Source organism: Thunnus maccoyii, chromosome 2 (assembly GCF_910596095.1).
Source record: "Thunnus maccoyii chromosome 2, fThuMac1.1, whole genome shotgun sequence".
Lineage (NCBI taxonomy): Eukaryota > Metazoa > Chordata > Actinopteri > Scombriformes > Scombridae > Thunnus > Thunnus maccoyii.
The window spans coordinates 32,670,645-32,690,080 of record NC_056534.1 but is presented as its reverse complement, the minus strand read 5'-3'; the positions used below and the strand labels follow the sequence as shown (position 1 = coordinate 32,690,080).

Genomic DNA, 19,436 nt, shown 5'->3' with positions numbered 1-19,436 from the left:
ACGTGCTTGCAAATTGGATATTCACTCATTTCTGTCATCAATGCCGATGTCATCAACACATCATGAAAACCAGTGAGATTAACCAAATAAAATACAGAATAAAACCCAAAACCTGTGGCTTCTCCCAAAATTTACAACTAAGAGATGGTTAGCTAGCAGAAGAAGGGAGAATGGTCTATCCAGGTTGGGGCAGTCTGTGTCTGAAAAGAAAAACAAAGACGTTCATTTCCAAAACTGTCCATTTTCCTCCTGTGGCTGCTGGAGGAAGGCACAGGTTTTTAGTCTTGTTCATGTCTCCTTGACATCCTTATGCCTTTAGGTCAGAGGTCATTAGGTCCATGTGTGTGTGCTCCTTAACCTACACACACAGACTTTTAGGCCAAAAGGAATCATAATGTTTTCAAAGAATTAAACTTTTCTTCTGTTTCTGGGCTCGTTGTCCTACAGCTGAATAAGACAAATGTCTTTTGAGCTTCCTCTCATGTTTTGTGCTTACTAGCCTATGTTTTGTCAGAATACATGCTCTATTGCTTGATCATAGTTTGCATCTTGACATTGGTACAGTGGGCACAGTGAGAGATGAGTTAAAGACACATGGTAGCATGTTACAAAATGTAATCTTGGGGGGTTTTTTGACTACACAAGCTTTTCAAAAATCATATATGTTTTAATGTTTTATTTGTTTGAATGGTTGGGTCTCTGTAAATTAAATCTTGGCAGTGTGTGACGCTGCCTAACTCCCAGCCAATCAAAAATGGGCAAAGAGGCAGGCCGAATGGCTGAAACAAGCCACCTAGCAGCTGGTGGACCTGTCACTCAAAGCAGCCATGTCTTTCATTATGCATAACTCTACGGCCGTACAGTTGTCATGAAAGGGGAAATAAGCTATAGAGACCAAAACCGTTTTTTGTACCAGGCTGTAAACATGTTTATTTTTGCTGTAAAGTTGGGCATTTTAACATGGGGGTCTATGGGGAATAACTCGTGTTTGGAGCCTCAAGTGGCCATTCAAGGAACTGCAGTTTTTGGCACTTCTGCATTGGCTTCATTTTACAGTCCCAGAGGTTGCTGCTTGGTCTAGACCTGCTCTATGTGAAAAGTGCTGTGAGATAACTTCTGTTGTGATTCGGCGCTACATAAGTAAAATTGACTTGACTTGACTTTCTACCAAAAAATATTTTATATAAAACCTGTTCACCGTGTGGATAATGCCAATTTATTTTGATTTTTTTTTTTTTTTTTTTTTTTTCAAATATCATTTTTCTGTGCTATGTGGAGCAAAAACACAATTCCATTCACCCCCATTGTAGTTGAATGACAGCAGAAATTTCAATGGTGGACATCTCTAAATTTACCAGCAGCAAATGGAAAAAATGTTGTTGGCAGGAGAACAGATCCTTTCACAATAAATAAAAAGTTTAAACTTGCCAAAAGAAACATGTCCTTAAACTTTAAATAATTGTGAGTTCAATCTCAACCAGCTCAAGATCAGCAGCTTTGAGGAAGACACTCCTGCCAAGCTGATTGTGCTGCATGGTACCCTTGTTGATGTCCACAATCTAAATCTAGATATGAACTGGAAGAACTATATTGATGAGTATATATATGTGTAGAGAAGTGGATGATAGACTAATGCACACACACACACACACACACACACATATCATTGCAGCACTTTCATTAGTGTGATGTGTATTTGCATAACTGTCAATTAGTTGGAGCGTCTCTGAAGATGAAAAGCACTTGTTTTGCTCTCCAGTTAATCACTGAGGTGACCCCTCACCTCCCCCATAACTGCTTCTGAATACACAACTATATTATTAAGATAGGCCAGATGAATGGTTGATTAAGTTTGGCATGCAAAGATCCCTTTTCTTTATTTCATCCATGAAATACCCTTAAATGTACTTGAGCTGTGGTTGATGAACGTTGACAAGCAGGTAGATTTTTTGTGACTTTATCGAAAAATAAACCTGATTTGGCTGAACAAGAAAATGATTCAGTTCGCTTGTAATTAATCAAATTAATCTTGAGACAGTTAAAAGTTAGTTATCTTACACCCTCCCATGTGTGTGTTTAAAGTCCCTCAAAATGCTGCTTTTTTTGATAGACCTAGTATTTTTATTTTCACATTCATGTAAGAGCCAAAGTTGTTCTTATTTGACACAAATACCATATGTTGAGGCGGCAAAATTATTTGTATTTGAACAAAAGGGGAAATAGGCATAACAATCCTGTTTTTGTTTTTATTGCACTTCTAATTTTAGGTTATTAAAATGTTAAAATAGATGTTCTTCAATAACCTATTTTGTGAAGGAGAGTTTCTACACTGGGCCTCGAACCCAGATCTCCCAGACCATGGGTGACTGCTCTGACCACTCAACCAAAGCTCTGCTCCATCAGACACACAGACCTGCAGCTATTTATACATCCTTGAAACACAGGGACAGACAGCAGAGCAAACCAGAGCAGAGAGACAGAGACAGCAATCTAACCAAATCCCTGCTGTGTGCTGTTATTTGACATGTCCTTTTTTCTTCCCGAAAACAAATCATTTTTAAAATATTTTTACAAAATAATTATTCATTAAAAACCCACTATTTGTGCTTTTCTGAATACTGGATTCAGATTTGGCTCCACCTCCAATGTGTTTTAATTCAGCTGAGGATCGTCTTTTTTTCCCATGTCATCCCCCTTTTTCTCCATGTTTCCTGTAACCCTGTACTGTTGCCTGTCCAATAAACAGCGAGGATGCAAAAACAAAGGCAAAAAATCCTAAGAATTGCTCAAATTGCACTCACGATCTATTCGAATTTAACATCTGATTTGACAACAACAGTAATGTCTATGTACGCACCCAAATATTTTTCTATTTGCCAGTGAAGGAGCACTTAAAGGCACAGTTCAGCGGTGGCCAGCCAACCTCAGACAATCAATAAACCAAATTTTTGTTATGCCTGAAATCAAAATAGGCTACATACAGTATATAACAAAGCTTAGTACACCACTGCGCAATATCACTAAAAAGTATTTATAATTAAAAACAAATAGGTTAGATAGACTCAATTGAAAATACAGGCCTCAAAGTACAACCTCAGTGCAACAAAAGTGATTATACCTGTGACTTCCAATTAAGACTAATTGCCTGAACAAGGTTATCAAAGAACCTGTGAACACAACAACTTTCTCAATTTGGCCTGGATGTGTCTCATGCAACATGGCTCCACATGGTAAGGAATTGCCTGAACAAGTAAGAAACCAAATTGTGATGGAAGATGGGAGAGGGTACAAGATCATCAGTAGGCTACTGGACAGAAGCCAGAGCACAGTTGCAGAAGTGGTTGGGAGGTACAGGAGGACCCATAATACCAATAACACAAGGTGCGGTGGCCGTCCTCGAAAAATGACTTGGCACTGACTTCTGACTTGGCATGAGGATTATCTGTGGAAATTTGTGTTTCAGTGACTGCTCAGACAGTGCGCAGGACTTTGCATGAAGTCAGCCTCTACAGACGAAGTCCAAAAAGAAAACCATTGCTCACAAAATGGCACAAAACTGCAAGATTAAACTCTGCCAAAGAACATGAAAAGAAGCCTGATGAATACTGGTGGCACATTCTTTGGTCAGATGAAACAAAAATAAATTGGTTTGGATCAGATGGGGTCCAGCATGTTTGGCTTGGACCTGGCCAGGAATACCGCAGCGACTGCACAGTACCGACTGTGAAACATGGAGGTGGGAGTGTGCTGATGTGGGGCTGCATGAGTGCAATAGATGTAGGGGAGATGACATTTATAGACGGCACTATGAATCAAGTTTGTATACCCAAATACTGAATGAAAAGATAAGTAGTATTCTCAAGAAGGTTGGTGGGACAGAAATTTTACCAACATGACAATGATCCCAAACACACTGCAAAAATCACATTAAAGTTTTTAAAGAAGAAAAAAAAAAAAGAAAAAAGTGAAAACTATGACCTGGCAAGTATGTCCCTGGACCTGAATCCAATAATACACCTTTAGAGTATTTTAAAGAGAAAGGTAGAGAAACAAAACCCCTCCAGCAAAGAGCAGCTGAAAATAATTATCTGTGAAGAATGACAGAACATCTCCCACAGATTTTGGCAAGAATGGTATCATCCATGTCCAGCAGGATCCAATCTGTCATCAGTAATACAAAGTATTTAAAAAATAAAAGAATAGAGTCTCACTAATAAAGGGTGTGCTGACTTCTGTTGCAGTTCATTCTTAAATATGGATCTTTCATCATAGTTTAATTAGTCAAACATTCTGTTTTTTCAAGTGAATTGGTTTAATTCTTCTTGTCTAAGAACAAATAAAACTGCACTTAATGGAAATGATTTGTAATTGCTAAACATTTTAGTGATATTGACAAGGGATGTACTCAGTTCTGTCATATACTGTATTAATGAAGTAAAGAAAATCAAATCAAAAAATGGAAGGCAGCACTTCAACTCAGCAACCATGAAAAATCTGTCTCTTCTTCACAAAATTATCATAATGAATGCTGTGGAAAACATTATGCTTAAACACTAATTAAGATTGTGTTCAAAAGTCAAATAAATATAATTAAAATGTTAAACAAATGGGTGGACACATGTACATGCTCAGAAGAAATAAAACATTTAAAGGATCTGTAATGTATCAGAACAGGAGAGTGAACTAATCAGCTGTCCTGAGTCCAGCAGACTCTCATACCAGAGCAGGTGGAAGATATTATTGATATGGCTCATGTCTCCCTAGATTCCCATGGTACCTGAAGCCAAACGCACATTTGTAAATGTCTCATCAACTAACTAAAATTTGTGCAGCAGTCGATCCATTAACATATTCATGTTCATGCAGAGCATCTCCTCCACATGTCATAAAATAATCAGATATTGTGCTCATTTATTACTTCTGCTGTTTTTCCTTTTTTTACTTTATTATTTACATTATTTCTTTATTTACTGCTCCTCTGCACATGTATTATGTTCAGTAAATGCTATTTTGTCTGTTACCTATAGAATACAGGTTCATTAAATGTTCTCATACGTAGTACCATACTGTAGCTTTGGAAATGTGTACCGGCTCTTGAGAGGTGGAGAATTTGGCACACAAAACTGCCCCTCTTGTGAACCTTAATCAATCCAGCAGAATGCCCAATCAACCAAACGTACACTAAGTGGTTGAGATGTACTTCACTGATTACACTGAAGGTGAATCTCGGATGACAAACTTTCAAGCTGATGTGCCTATTTAATAGGTCACAAATGTCTCTGGATGTAGAACAAGTCTGAAACCACGAGGCAGCCCTTTTTCATCCTTGGAGAAAAAGATAGTCTTAAGGAGTTAATTTAGAATAATGGGGTCTCTGTTTAAAGCTTTTATTCTTAGCCAAGAAGGCAATTTTCTAACTGGGATTTTTTTGCTGTTTGAAGCAAAACACAATACTTAACTATAAGCCATAAAGTGCAATTTGTGCTGTTTTTAAAATGTATCATCAAATTAATTGTGACACTTTGGTTTGGTAATTGCTGTCACATTGTAGTATTACTGGTCTTTTTCAACATGTATGAAGGAATTTAGCAACTCCCTGATTAAAGCAGTGACACAGATTTCCACTAAAGGCTGAGCAAGTGGAATACAATGTTAAAATACAACACAGATGTCACTACAGTCTGACATTCTTCTCAGTAAAAGATTTTTTTTTTAATGAAGGAATACAAAATGAGAAGTTGATGCCATTGATGCCATAATATGGAGTTTTTCTCATTTTATAGCCCCTTCTCCAGTGGTGAGAGATTTGAAACTAGAGCAAATCTGGCAAAGTGCTGAAAGCCTATCAGTAGTGGCCTCATGTAGTTGATTTTAATACATGAAATTAAAAACATGGTGCAGTCTCTGTTTCGAACAGTCTAGTGACATTGTCAACCAGGACTTACCTTGTGAGGCAGCTAGATTTGCAAGATCACAACATCACACAATTACGTGAGAATCCATCTTGTTGGGCTTCAAGTTATACGCTTGTGTCTGAACCACCAGTGGTTCAGACCAGTCAATGTCTTATGAGGACCCTCACATGATCTTGCAATCTCGCGAATCCCGCTGCCTCACAATGTAAGACGGTGATAGACGGTGATAGACGGTGATAGACAGATCCAATCACCACCAATCCAGTCGCCAAGTATTTTTTTGAAAGTGCCTGCCCTTTTCCAAATAGTTTCCAAGGACGACTTCTGAGATGGTTCTACGTAACAACCACCTGGTACGGCAAGTTAAACCAGGACAGCTATAACCCACAAAAGTGTACAGTATCAACATATACATACAAACTGCTACATACAAACACTGACATGTGCTGTCAAAAGGAAACACAAATGTTCTAACAAAGCACACCAATAAAAAAAAAAAGAGACACACAATGATTGACAGTCCCTCGACACCTCCTGATGAGTCTTGTCTAGAGGTGTTCAGGGTATAACACCGTTCATCACTTCAAATGTGAGGTGGACACTTGACCACACTAATGACAAACTGGCCTCCGACCTCTTCCTTTACTGCCCAACCAGAGTTTCTGCTCTGCATAATCCCTAGATTATGAAAAAGGGAGTTAGATATTAGATAGCCTGTACTGGTAATTGCCTCAAACACAGAGACACAGTTACACACAAGTGGATTTTAATTAGAGTCGGTGTGATGAAAAAGCAACTTGAGAAGCCTTTCAATTGCTTCTATGAGGCCACACACTTATGCATATACATATGCACACACACTAAAAAAATCTAAAGGCAAGATTATCAACTTTTTGTTCTACTTTACCCATGAGTTCTCCTTGAGATGTTAAAGCTTGGCAATTAAAATGATAATGATTTTATAACTACCTCAAGACTTGTGTCTCAGTATCAGACTGAACAAGAGCACACTCACACTTATCTACATGCACACACGGACACACGTGCATACAGGCTCATATAATTATCATCTGTGTAATTCTGATACATCACATGTTTAGTACAGACAATTTATTATCATTTATCAGTTCTCTCAGCGGTCCATCCAACGGGTCTCTATTTTTTTTTTGTTCCTTTGTTCGTCTCCATCCTCTCTTTTTCCATCTCACCCCTTTTGTGTTCTCCTCTTAATATGTACAGAGACATGTATTTTTTTTATTACATCAGCTACTTTAATTCAACCTCAGTCTTTGTATAATTACCACCTGCTAATTTTAATAAACTGAAACAAACACATCATGCAGATTACTTTTTTTTTTACTGCAGCACAAGCATACTAATGCTGTTATGTAAAGCACACACATCATCAACACACAAACACAGATAGAATAAACAATTATATCCCACCGCTGTCCCTGGGACGAATATGCACACACACACACATGCGCAAATATGGACACACAAATTAAATAAGTGCATTAAAAAGCAGCATAGAGAATAGTCATCTGTCAGTAATAGAGAGAGGATTATGCTTGAATGGTAGTGTAATCACTGGATGTGGTGTTGAATTCCTGGCATATAGCTTACATACTGCTGAGTGCAGCTACAGGAAGTTATCTGCAGCTTCCATGGACATCTGCACCAGAAATCACAGCGTGCATACACTGTTTAACAGCGAGGGAGTTACTGAACGAGTAAATGGAGTTAGAAATTCATACATATGCACTATCCATATATGCGTTTGGGTAGGTGGGGGGTGAGAGGGTAAATGGTAAATGGACTGCATTTATATAGCACCTTTCTAGTCTTCCAGTCACTCAAATTGCTTTATACTACATGCCTGGTCATCAGGAGGAGTTTCTAATCATTCAAACACACACTCACACACCAATGGCACAGCCTTCAGGAGAAATTTGGGGCTCAGTATCTTGTCCAAGGACACTTCGATATGCAGACTGTAGGGGCCGGGGATCGAACCGCTGATCTTCCGATTAGTGGACGAAATTAGTGGAGAGAAGTTGAGGAGTCAGGAAAAAGTGAGATGGGTATGTGAAAGAGCAAAATACTTTAGAAACAACTTTAAAGCAAGGCCACAACCCCTAAAATTACCATATCTTACTGGTGAAGTGCCAACATGCGGTATAGCGATACCAGATTTCAAGACAGCAGAGCTTATTAGAGTTTAAATGAAATCGAGCCAACTATAGGACCTGACCCCAAAATGCAAAGACTTAAGGTATCTCTTTATGAAGCTCCTAATTAGTTTATAGTGCAGTAACAACTGTTCCTTATGCTGAACCATAAAGAACCGAGGTATTAAAAAATAGATTTTGTCATTGTGTAGCAAAAACAAATCACATTAAAATAACAATAAGGAGCCAAGGGAAAGTCACTGCTAATGTTCAGTCATTTCTTCATTTGTTCTTTTCTTTATTTCTTAAGATTTGGCTTAATTTGATGAAAAAAGCAGGCTGTACATCATGCAGCCATATTCTCTCTTCTGGCAAGGTACTAAAAATTACAATAGAATAAAATAATGGTAATGAAAAAACATGGTTTGATGACAGCGCTCAGTTATTTCCTCGTTTATTCTTTTAATACTTGATTTTTATAAATAATTTGATTTTTTTAAAAAATGCATACTGTTGTTCATTTTTAACTATATTTGATGAATGTAAGTAAGTGAAGTAAGCAGTCAGATCTGTTTCATTAACATAAATGCCAAAAGTCTCACGTTTCCTTGTAATTGTGCAGTGTAAACATTAACAAGCGGGTTTTTCTGTCTCCATTTGGCATAAAAAATAATGAACTGTGGGTGATTACATCCAGCAGTTAAGTCAGTTAATGTGTCAGTTGCACATCAAAGAATGAACTGCACTTAACATTATAATATCTATTCATATTTTTCCTGCTAATTAGATAGGCTTTACTTAATATGGTTATTGGCTTGCTCATGCTTGGGAAATGTAAATATACAATATTTTACCACGCCAATATATCATGATTTGACTTGAGCCAAGTCACACAGTAAAAAGAGGGATTACCACCTTTTGTCATTGAGTGAAATCATTCAGCTTAAACAACTTGTCATTTCGCCAAGGTCATAAATCACTTGGCATATTAGCATGCTTAGTGCGTGTGTGTATGGGAGTGTCATTATCCATGGATGCATACTAAGACACCTCTCAGTGATAATTGATGAGCTATGGGAAATACATCCCACTATACTTAATGAAGATACACAGACGTTCTGTTGCTCCGGCACTCAAAGGAACATACGTAGATGTGGCAACCCAGGGAACACGAGGGGCACGAGGGTTCTCCCTGGAGACACACACTCAAATATGCAATGCCTCTCAATCAAGTCACCCAGTCAATGTCACACACAGGTTTGTATTGCAATACTTGTCAGGAAATTTCCTAGAATTAGATATCAACGTTGCCTTTATATAGCTACAGATATAGCCTTTCACCTCTTGAAAATAATGTATTTAAAGTAAATGACAAAGTCTCTTTTTCTTTTTTACCCTGAGCTTGTATCTGATGCCCTTCAGTCTTCACATGAATAGAAATATAAGAAAGCGCACATATACTAATTACTGAGTGGGGCATCCTGTGTTTTTGTATAAGTTTGTATGCCTGTGGTAGATGGATTATGACTTGAATGTCATATCAGTTGCTGTCTCACACACACAGACACAGAAAGAGAGAGAGAGAGACAGAGAGAGAGAGAGCTCAGTCCCAGTATAATAGAACCCCTGAGGTTTGTCGGTATATACCATGATTCTCGTGTTGAATTGCAAATGCATGATATGCAGAGAAATTGCAAGAAAGAAAGGGGAACGGTTATGGAGGAGCTGACGCTGAGCGATGGCAGCAAATGTAGTCTCAGGGTGTTTTCACACCTATAGTTCATTTGCTCTGGTCTGAATCAGGTGATGAGCTGTTTAACTCGGTGCATTTTCGCCTTTGGTCGGTTTCTTTTCACACAGAGAAAAATCCAAGTGAGACAAAATGCAGCAGCACAAGCCACATGAGAATGCTGACTCCACTGATTGGTCAGATGTGTTCAGGGCGGGAGCAAAAACGTAAACACAAGAAGAAGGTCCTGAAGGAGGTCCACTGGACAAATACAACGTACTATGTTGCGCTAGTCCAGGTCCGACCTCAATTCATTCTCCGGCTAGTTGTTGGCAACTGTTAAATTCACTCATCTGCATCCAACTATGCAAAGCTCACCTGGCTACGAGAAACGTTTTGCTCAAACTTGCAGAGTATACCTAGTAGTTGGCTCAGATCAAGATCGGATCACATTCCCACCACAAACAAACTGCTCCGGAGTTTTTGTTTGGGACAGGACCAAGACCACATCCTCCAAAGGGTCTCAGTGCGGTTGTTTTTGTCAGACCTTCCCAAACGAGTCACACCAAGGGGGAAAATGAACCAGAGTTCGATTTAACCAAACTAAAAAGCGCAGGTGTGAAAACACCCTTATACACACTTAGATCACAGATCACATCACACACACAGAACACACAAACTGTTAAAACACTGAAAATGAATGACAGCACATACACACAGATTGACACTCTGACCATCTGTCTTACATTTTCCCAGCTAAATTGTTCTAACATTATGCCTCCCCCCCTCCCTCTCTCTCTCTTACACACATAACTTTGCACACACACACACTGAGAACAAGCGGATATCTCACTATTTAGTCTCCAGGAGAGGTCCTCATCCTAATCCCTGATTAACAATATCAGTCGGTGGTGACAGTTTAATTTAACACAGTGCTTCTCAAGGATTAGCCGCTACATGAGCGTGTGTGCATAGACTCTTACACCCACACACGCAGACACACAATTCCCCCGCAGATTAAAGATCATGCTTATGTATATTTCACTTTGGAATGGCCACCAAGGAAATAAGATGATAATAGTTGCAAACACAGTTTTCCTGCAAGACTGCAGGGGTTGATAATGAGAAACAGGCAATAGCTTATACGTTGAGGAATTATCTAAATAAATGTGAACATAAAAGGCTTTTGTCATTAGAGAGAACACCAGGAAATGTTTAAGGTGTGCTTTTAAACAAGCATTTTAGCAAATGTTTGAGTAACTAATTTGTCTTCTATCAATTCGGCGTGTGTGTGAAGGCCTGTGTGGGTGTTTACTATACATGTGAGTGTGAACCAACAACATAAAGAGAAGAGGATGCAATGTGTTACACCATGTTTAAACCCTGCAAGCACATTCAATTTGAACAGAGATCAAACAGTGAGTTGCATCAGTCTTTATAATGTGCGTGAAATGATTTAAATGAATGCCTTCAGCCAGAAATAAAATATTCTCACGGGCCATTGTCTAGTAATTATTATTTATATATCAGGGTGTCTGCAGGACCTGCAAAAAATTGAAAAAAATGTTAACTCTAATGCATTGAACTCCTCTGTGTTATTAGTTATTGTCTAGTTCAGTTTCAGAGATCATGTTACAGGTTATTCATGTACTGTTTTTCTTTGCTTTCTGATACTATATGTGCACAGTGGCTTCCATTTCTATGTGTAGTTCAGTATAAATTACCTTGAGAAGCCTTTACAACAAGCAGTTTAGCATGATGACATGTGTGTGATGTCTCTCTGTGTGTGTCTCTTTGCAGTCATCTGCCTCGTTGGCCTTGGCCTGGTGGTGTTCTTCTTCAGCTTCCTGCTCTCCATTTTCAGGTCCAAGTATCATGGATACCCCTACAGGTAACTATAGTAACCATACAGTACCGCTGCACAGATGCTTGCACAAGTTTCATCCAGCATAGTCAACAATTATTCCAACATAATATGCAAGCACACAAAGAATCTTAAAATCACTGAAGTTGACATAAAATCACTGCGAAGGTATTGCAGGCACAGTGAAAAAATCCAGGCCAAAACAGGATCCATCCGTTTCCATTATTTGTTTGATGGAAAGACAGCTGCTCGATTGGTAACGCTCCCTCCAAAACCTACACAGAGCCAAGGCTGTTTCTCAAGAGACCGATACTAGAGACCTTCAACACAGATTTTAAGTTTGACTTAAAATATCGCTGACATTTTCATGTACATTCAATATATATTCACATATTTTTTCTCTTTACCCTGAATATTAGAAGTTGTGAATGTGCCATGGATGTTTTCTGGAGGTCGTCATTTAGTGAATGAGTCTGAACACTAAAACCCTCCAGCTTAGTGGTCCAGAACAGCAGCAATTTCGTCCCACTTTGAGCTAAAGGTTACCACTACATAAAAAAGACTGAACAGAAACTCACCTCTGGAGCTGGAAGGCATTCAGGATGTTGAGGGCACTTCACCAGGGCTGAAAATTTACTGTCATGGGGGCTTGAACCCTGTTGTGACCTATAGCTTGAAATTAAGAGCAAATTGCAGTGTGTCAGCTCAGTGGAGGGGTTTAAAGTCCAACGATTGTTTTGTAGTGACTTCAACACATTGATAGAAGGTTAGTTGTGGTGTGATTCAGATCTCTAATCGCTGAATATTGTCTTAATGATTTCCGAGACATTTCCCAGAAAGAACCATGGAAACTGGGAAAATATTTTTTTAAAAAAACATTTAAACATCATTAAATATTCGTTCATCACTATTTTTTGATTTGAAACTTTATCTTTATCTTCATATATGTTGAATTGTAGTAAAGTTTCACATTTTCGCATGTTCAGCTGACCTGCTGCACTGACTAAAACACTGTCTAGGTTACACTAGGACTTTATTTGAAAATTGCTCGTAAATTATATGGGGCACCACTCTTCGCTTTGAAGAGCAAAATAAAATGAATCAGTCATATATATTTATATATATATATAGTCATAAATTATGAATACAGGGACCTCCATCTCTGTCGTAAAGGAATACACAAATACAACGACTTGGCGATAAATCAAGATATTTTTTTGAACTAGCAAGGGATAGGGATGAAAGAGAAACACTAAGCATATATACATATGTACAACTAGAATAAATGATGTCGAGCAACAAAGAAGACAATCAATTAAAATAAACATATAAATACAAATTTAAAAAATAGAGTAACAACAAAATCAATTAAAAAAAGGTACAAACAAAAGTTAAAAGGTTTGAGATAGTGGATGACCAAGAGATACCAATGAATTACTTTTTAAAGTGCTTTGTAGTGTGTTCCAGGTTGACGGTGAAAAGCAGCCAAAAGCAGTTCTTCCAAGCTCTTTATGAACACGAGGGACATGGAGCGTAAGCCAGTCATTAGTCCTGGTGTAAAGTGGTCCAGTGGACCAAACTAGCATGGAGGCAATGTAAGAAGGCAGCTTTCCAATAAGGGCCTAGTAAATAAACAAATACATATGCAAATCCCATATTAATGAATGTTATCAAAAACAAGTCAAAAGCACAATGACGGTCAATTAACTCTAAGTAAAGCCAGTAAAAATGTAATTTTGCATAGCTCTTTGCATCAACTCTGAGACAGAAGCATGGTAGATGGTTTTCCTACTGTTTCCGTGGTGATGAAGGCTTTATGATGAGGCAAACTTCCCGGAAAGTGTTGAGCACGGTGAAGCAGACTCGGTGATCTTCGGGTCACCAGAGTGACAGCCAGATGAGAACCACTGCAGCAGGTTGAATGAAGCATTTTGGTTCACTGGTTCCCAGGAGGTTGAATCCAGTCTCAGACTAGCTGAGGCCACACAGCAGACACACAGCAGGGGTTTGTGTTCTGGTCTTGTTGTGTTCAGTGGCAGGCTGCAGAGTTTGGATGCTGGAGCTCTAACTAACCTAAAGAGTCCTCGGAAAAGCTTTTAAAAAGTTTTAACTGCACAATAAAAATAGGAGATTACAAAATAATATATATTCAAATGTCAAACAGTATGCAATAGCTAATGGTGCTTGACCTGTGGCTTTTAGGTGTCTTTCAGTCTGGAGCTCTCGGGGAAAAATGAAAATGACAACTCAGGATGCATTTTTAAGTTTCCTGCAATAGTAATTTGATCTGTTTAGCAATAATCAAACTGTAATAATAAAGCAGTCAGTTCCATCACAGATCTGGCATAATTCTATAGCAGATGTGTATTTAAATTAGACAGTGCTGCTGCATATTGCACTGCAAGATGAGCCATTTAAAATTTACATTTGACTTTGATTTCCTAGTATTGAAATGCATGTTTTGAATTTTGAATGGCATTTTTAGGGTTAAGTCTACTCTAATTTCCTCAGATTCTGTTACTGTTTGATAAAGCAGATGCATCTTTAGCAATCTCTTGAGCAATTTTATCTGATTACATGCTTCCAGACTCTAAAGCTGAAGTTTCAGTTCAAAAAAAAAATCATCAACATGTTGTATCTCTTTCTCCTTTTTCTACTCTGACTCTTTATCTCTCTCTCTGTCTCACAGCTTTCTTATTAAGTAAAAAAAGAGAAGTGGAGGTCAGAGCCGAGACGAAGAGGTGGTAGGTGAGAGAACAAGAGTAAAAGAGAAGATACTTGAAAGGAGAAGATACTTGAAGAGGAGGAGGCAGTGTCACTATTGAGTCTAGAATTAATGGTGTGGTTTCTTTTATTTGTATGTTCTTTTTTTTTTTATCAACTGCTATCATCAACTCTGCAAGCTGAACAGAAAGTAAATTATTCCTTCTTACCCTGGAAAATAAAAGTGTTTGGCATGTCTCTGTGTCTGCTATTCTGTTATGTTTCCTTTCAATGGTTGAATATTTTCAAAGACTTGACAGCACACCTATTTGATGACTTTTATGTATTGTGTAAGTAAAATGGGTGTTGAAAGGACAGGAAGTGGTCCTTAGCGAACTGTTAAAAGTTAAACACAGGAGCGGAAAACTTGATTAGTGATTAGGAAAGCTCACTAACCATGTGTAAAATCTACATAAATACAATCTCTCTTGTCTCTTTGTGTGGTGATGATACATATGCAGCTTTTTGGTGAAGTACTGATAAAGATGCTAAACTAAACAGTAAACAGCTGGTAAATTTCCGGACCAGCTTTCAGTTCAGGAGGTGACCGGTTTTTAATTAACGGCAACAATAAACAGCATATATAATAAAACTGGCATATATGGAAATGCATAAATGTAGTCATTTATCATAACCTGTAATATTTGCATCTGGCATTTGGACTGAGACAGGCTAGTCTCAGACTGAGTTTACACCAGACTGTGTGGTTGGAATTCATTTTCTTGAACAAGGACAAAAATATGCTCTTTTCCTGTCTCTCTCCCTATAAACTCACAGAACATTCATATTATATATATCTACGAAAATCTTTCAAATTAATAAATGATATATATTCAAATGACACTTTTGAAATACAGTATATATAACAGATAATAGGTGGCAGCTAAAAGCACTTGGGTGATGTTAGGCGAAGATTATTATTATGATTTACTAACATAAAATATCAATTTTACTCATGAGACAGGACACAGACCCAAGGAAAGAGTATTAAACACAAATGCTTCTAACTCAGCCTCCACATTCTTCCTTTTTACTGCACTAAATGAATATTCACTTCTCAAACCAAAACCTGATGCAAATCACAGACACAAAATAGTATCACATGAGTTCACATAAGACTTTTCTTTCTGAATGTGAGAAGCATGGGTCATTTAGAGAATACATAGATTTCTAATTCTTTCACTTGTGGATTGCCCACTAAAAAACTGAGTGGGTTGGAGCATTGAAACCATTTATGTAAGCTGCTGTGCGTGGGCAGGAACAGTAATGGTGCAGCAGATAGACCATTTTTGACAAATAAAATAAAAACTATTCCCTCTCAGACTTCTTGTCTATTTTTGTTACAGGCCTTGAGAAACGTGAACCGTTACTGGAGGCTGTTGAAATTGCATAGCACTTTAAGTTTTCCAGCTTTTCCTCCCTTTATTTATGTAGTCAGGCACTGCAATACATTGAACTTACTGTATATCTTTTGATTCAGTTTGTTATTGACTTGTTGAATTGTATATTTGATCTTGTCAGTACATGAAGGCAATGGAAGTAACTCAAAGGTTAAAGCTCCCTCCTGTTTACTGTAGAGAGGTAGAATAATTAGAATAACTACCTTTAGCAAGAAGGGACCCTGAAAAGATGTGAGATAATTATAGCTGCACTCGCCCTCTTTATGCTTCTTTATTTTGTGAGTAGAATAATCACTATAATAACCAGCCTCAGTTCAGCTCACTGATGGACCCAGAGTTTTACTGGAGAAAAGATCATTTTTGTGTAGAGTATGTGTAAGTGCCAAGTTGTAGCTTGAAGCTAGAAGTATTTGTGCTTCAATATATGTGAATAAAACAGAACAACGCCAATTGTCAGCGCTAAGAGCAGAATTTCCTGTCTGTTTCCCCCTCAACTGTTTTCCTTTACAGTGTGGAGGAAATTAGCAGAAGAAATGTGCCCTACGGGGGGATAAGTATTGGAAAATGGAGTGAAATGAATGTGGATATTAGACAGAGGGCAGATGTAGAACAAAAGATAATATCATATAGAATCATCTCTTCACTGCTTCAAAAAGTCACAGCTTGCATGGTTAAATTAGCCAGAAAGCGTTCACCATAAGAGTATATTACTGTAAGTGAAGGTTTGACGCAGGCTGATTTTCACTACTAACTCAAAGTGAGTCTATGAAACTATGTTCTCTGAATCCTTTGTGGCATGAGGCCTCATTACAAACATCCAAAAATTGAAAGCTGAGCCTCTAAGGTACAGTATTAATGACACTATCCAAATGAACAGTCTGAGGAAAACATTTAACAAAAACAATGTTTGGTTAGTGTTAATTGTACTAAAATCTACAGAATATGTCTGTTCTGGATCTGCAGATAATGAATATTAAGCACAGCACAGCTGTCAGCAGAGAGCAGGGAGATTGAATACCCTGCTAAATGTAAGAGTGGAACAGCTAGGGAGACACACAAGGAGAGGACATTGCACAAAAACCCAGAGGTCCTCTCCACTAACTACATCCAACAAAAAGGAGGAAGGAAGAAGAACAACCTCATTTTTCACTGATTCCATCTACATCTGGAAGGGTACTCTGTACAACAATTAGCATTTTTAACCAGTGAGGGCATATACCCCCAGCAGATTTTCCTTATTTTGATGAAGACATTTATGAAACTCTCCATTCAGAAATCACCTTTCCGGGCTCAAGGAAACATGCTTCTAACAGGAGATCTGAATGGATGAACAGGAACTGAACCTGATGTCATTGACTCACAGGGCAACAACCATGTTTTTGGTCAGTTTCCCCTGTTTACCACACCAATGATCACCCATCAGAACCACCTTGACTCTGAAATAAATCAAAGTGACGGGGAGGTACTGGATCTCTGTCAGGTCTTAAGCCTGCACATAGTTAACAGTAGGTTTAGAGGGGACTCTTTAGGGAGATTCACATATCCTGCGGCTCTTAGGTCTATTGTAGTAAACTATTCAACCACCACCTCCCTCCACTATCAGTGCGTTCACTGTCAGACAGCAATACCTCTTTTCAGACCACAACAAAATAAATGTGTTCTTTAACTCTCAGGTCAAATAAGTGACACAAAAAGGGAAACCAGTAAGCTGTATGAATTAAATCCTACTTACAGATGGGCCCCAGACAGTGGAGACAAATTCATCGCTGAATCAAGAATGCAAGACCATCAGAAAAGAGAAAAACAGCAAATGAAAAACAAACAACCCAGCCTTACGCATTAGATAAAATGAAATTTTAAGCAAATCTAAACATACAATTAGGAACAAAAAACAAAATCATACATGAAAGTTGAAGATATTGACAATGCTATTAATCAAAATCAATTCTAGGATATGTGGAACAACTTCAACACAAAGCAACCACGAGCATTACATATCCGAAATGGTGACATCTGAAGAGCATGTTTTGAAAATCTGTACAGACATACCAATAAATCTAATTAATTCAGATCAATATATTATAAAAGAAAAACTCAATTAAAGACAACCAAAACCCCCTTGATTTCCCAGTTACTTGGGAAGAATTGACCACTCAGACATAATATCTCCAGCCAAGGAAAGATTTTGGTCCAGAGAGCATTAAAAATGAAATGCTAAAATCCAGCACCCCAGAGATGCAGGGTGCAGTGTTGAAGTTGTTCAATATCGTATTACAGTCAGGATGTTTTCCTGACATCTGGTGCAAAGGGTTTGTTTCCCCCCCATTCATAAGAGTGGAGACAAATCAGACCCTAGTAACAACGATGGCATCTGTGTCAGCAGTTGTGTAGGTAAATTATTCTTTAGTATTATAAATAAAAGAATACTAGATTTCCTTGACAAACAATCCATCTTGAGTAAAAAATCAAATTGGCTTCCTCCCAAAACACTTCACTACCAACCATGTATATACCCTTCACACTTTAATTAACAAACATGTACACCAACCACAAAATGGTAAGATATTCACTTGTTTTATTGATTTCAAGAAAGCTTTCGACTCTATTTGGCTTGAAGGGCTCTATTACAGACTTCTATAATGTGGTTTAGGGGGCAAAATGTACGATCTGGTTAAATCAATGTATTTGGAAATTAGGTGTGCTGTCAAAGTTGGAGACAAACAAACTGAATTCTTCACCCAGAGAAGAGGTGTTGGTCAGGGTTGCAAATTAAATCTGACTTTATTTAATGTGTATATAAATGAACTTGCTGTTCAGTCGGATCAATGTTCTGTTCCTGGCCTCCCTCCTAGATAGAGAGATGAAGTCTCTGTTTTATGCTAATGACCTTTTTCTACTGTCTCCTACTGATCAAGGAAAACAGCAACAGCTGGACATGGTAGCAAAGTACTGGAAGAAGTAGCCTCTCGCAGTAAATATGAAGAACAAATACCAGTTTATCATAAATAATCATATCAGTTGAACATAGTATGAGTTATACCTACTTCGATATAACCATAAGAGTTTCAACATGGCAGCGAACGCACTGAAAGAAAAAGCCTGAAGAGTTCTAAATGTAATTAAGAGAAATATGGCTTAAAATATTTTATAGTGTCATCCAGCCCATTGCACTGTATGCTAGTGAAGTCTGGGGTCCACTCAGCCATCATAGCTCTACTTGTTGGGACAAACGTCCAACAGAATCTTTACATACATTTTAAACTGAAAAACACCAACAAATGCATGTAAACCCCTCTGATAATTAACATTCAAAAGAGAGCACTCAAATGTTTTAATAACCTTAAATCCAGACCCCTAGACACCCTCCATAACAAAACCTTCCTAATCCAAGAGCTGAGCCCAGAAAAGAGTCCCATATGTCAGTTGGTGCCTCTTCTCAGACAAACTCTGAGCAGTCTCACATCAGCACTGCTTTCCATACACCAATCAGAGTAAACCAATTTAAAACGCAATGTAAAGAAACCTACATGGAACATTGGAAAGAAGAAACTAAAAGCCAAAGTAGATTCAAATGTTATCTGGCCCTGAAAAGAG

General features: G+C 38.0%; 1 protein-coding gene across 1 annotated transcript in view; it reads left to right on the top strand.

Moving 5' to 3' along the window:
• Window positions 1–14,640, top strand: part of tusc3 (tumor suppressor candidate 3) — a 90,241-nt gene extending 75,601 nt beyond the window's left edge. Inside the window, exons 9-10 of the mRNA XM_042394432.1 lie at window positions 11,616–11,706; window positions 14,369–14,640. Of these exons, the coding sequence (XP_042250366.1) occupies window positions 11,616–11,706; window positions 14,369–14,384 (107 nt within the window). The 3' untranslated portion in view covers window positions 14,385–14,640. The remainder of the gene's footprint in view (window positions 1–11,615; window positions 11,707–14,368) is intronic.
• Window positions 14,641–19,436: the final 4,796 nt, after the last annotated feature.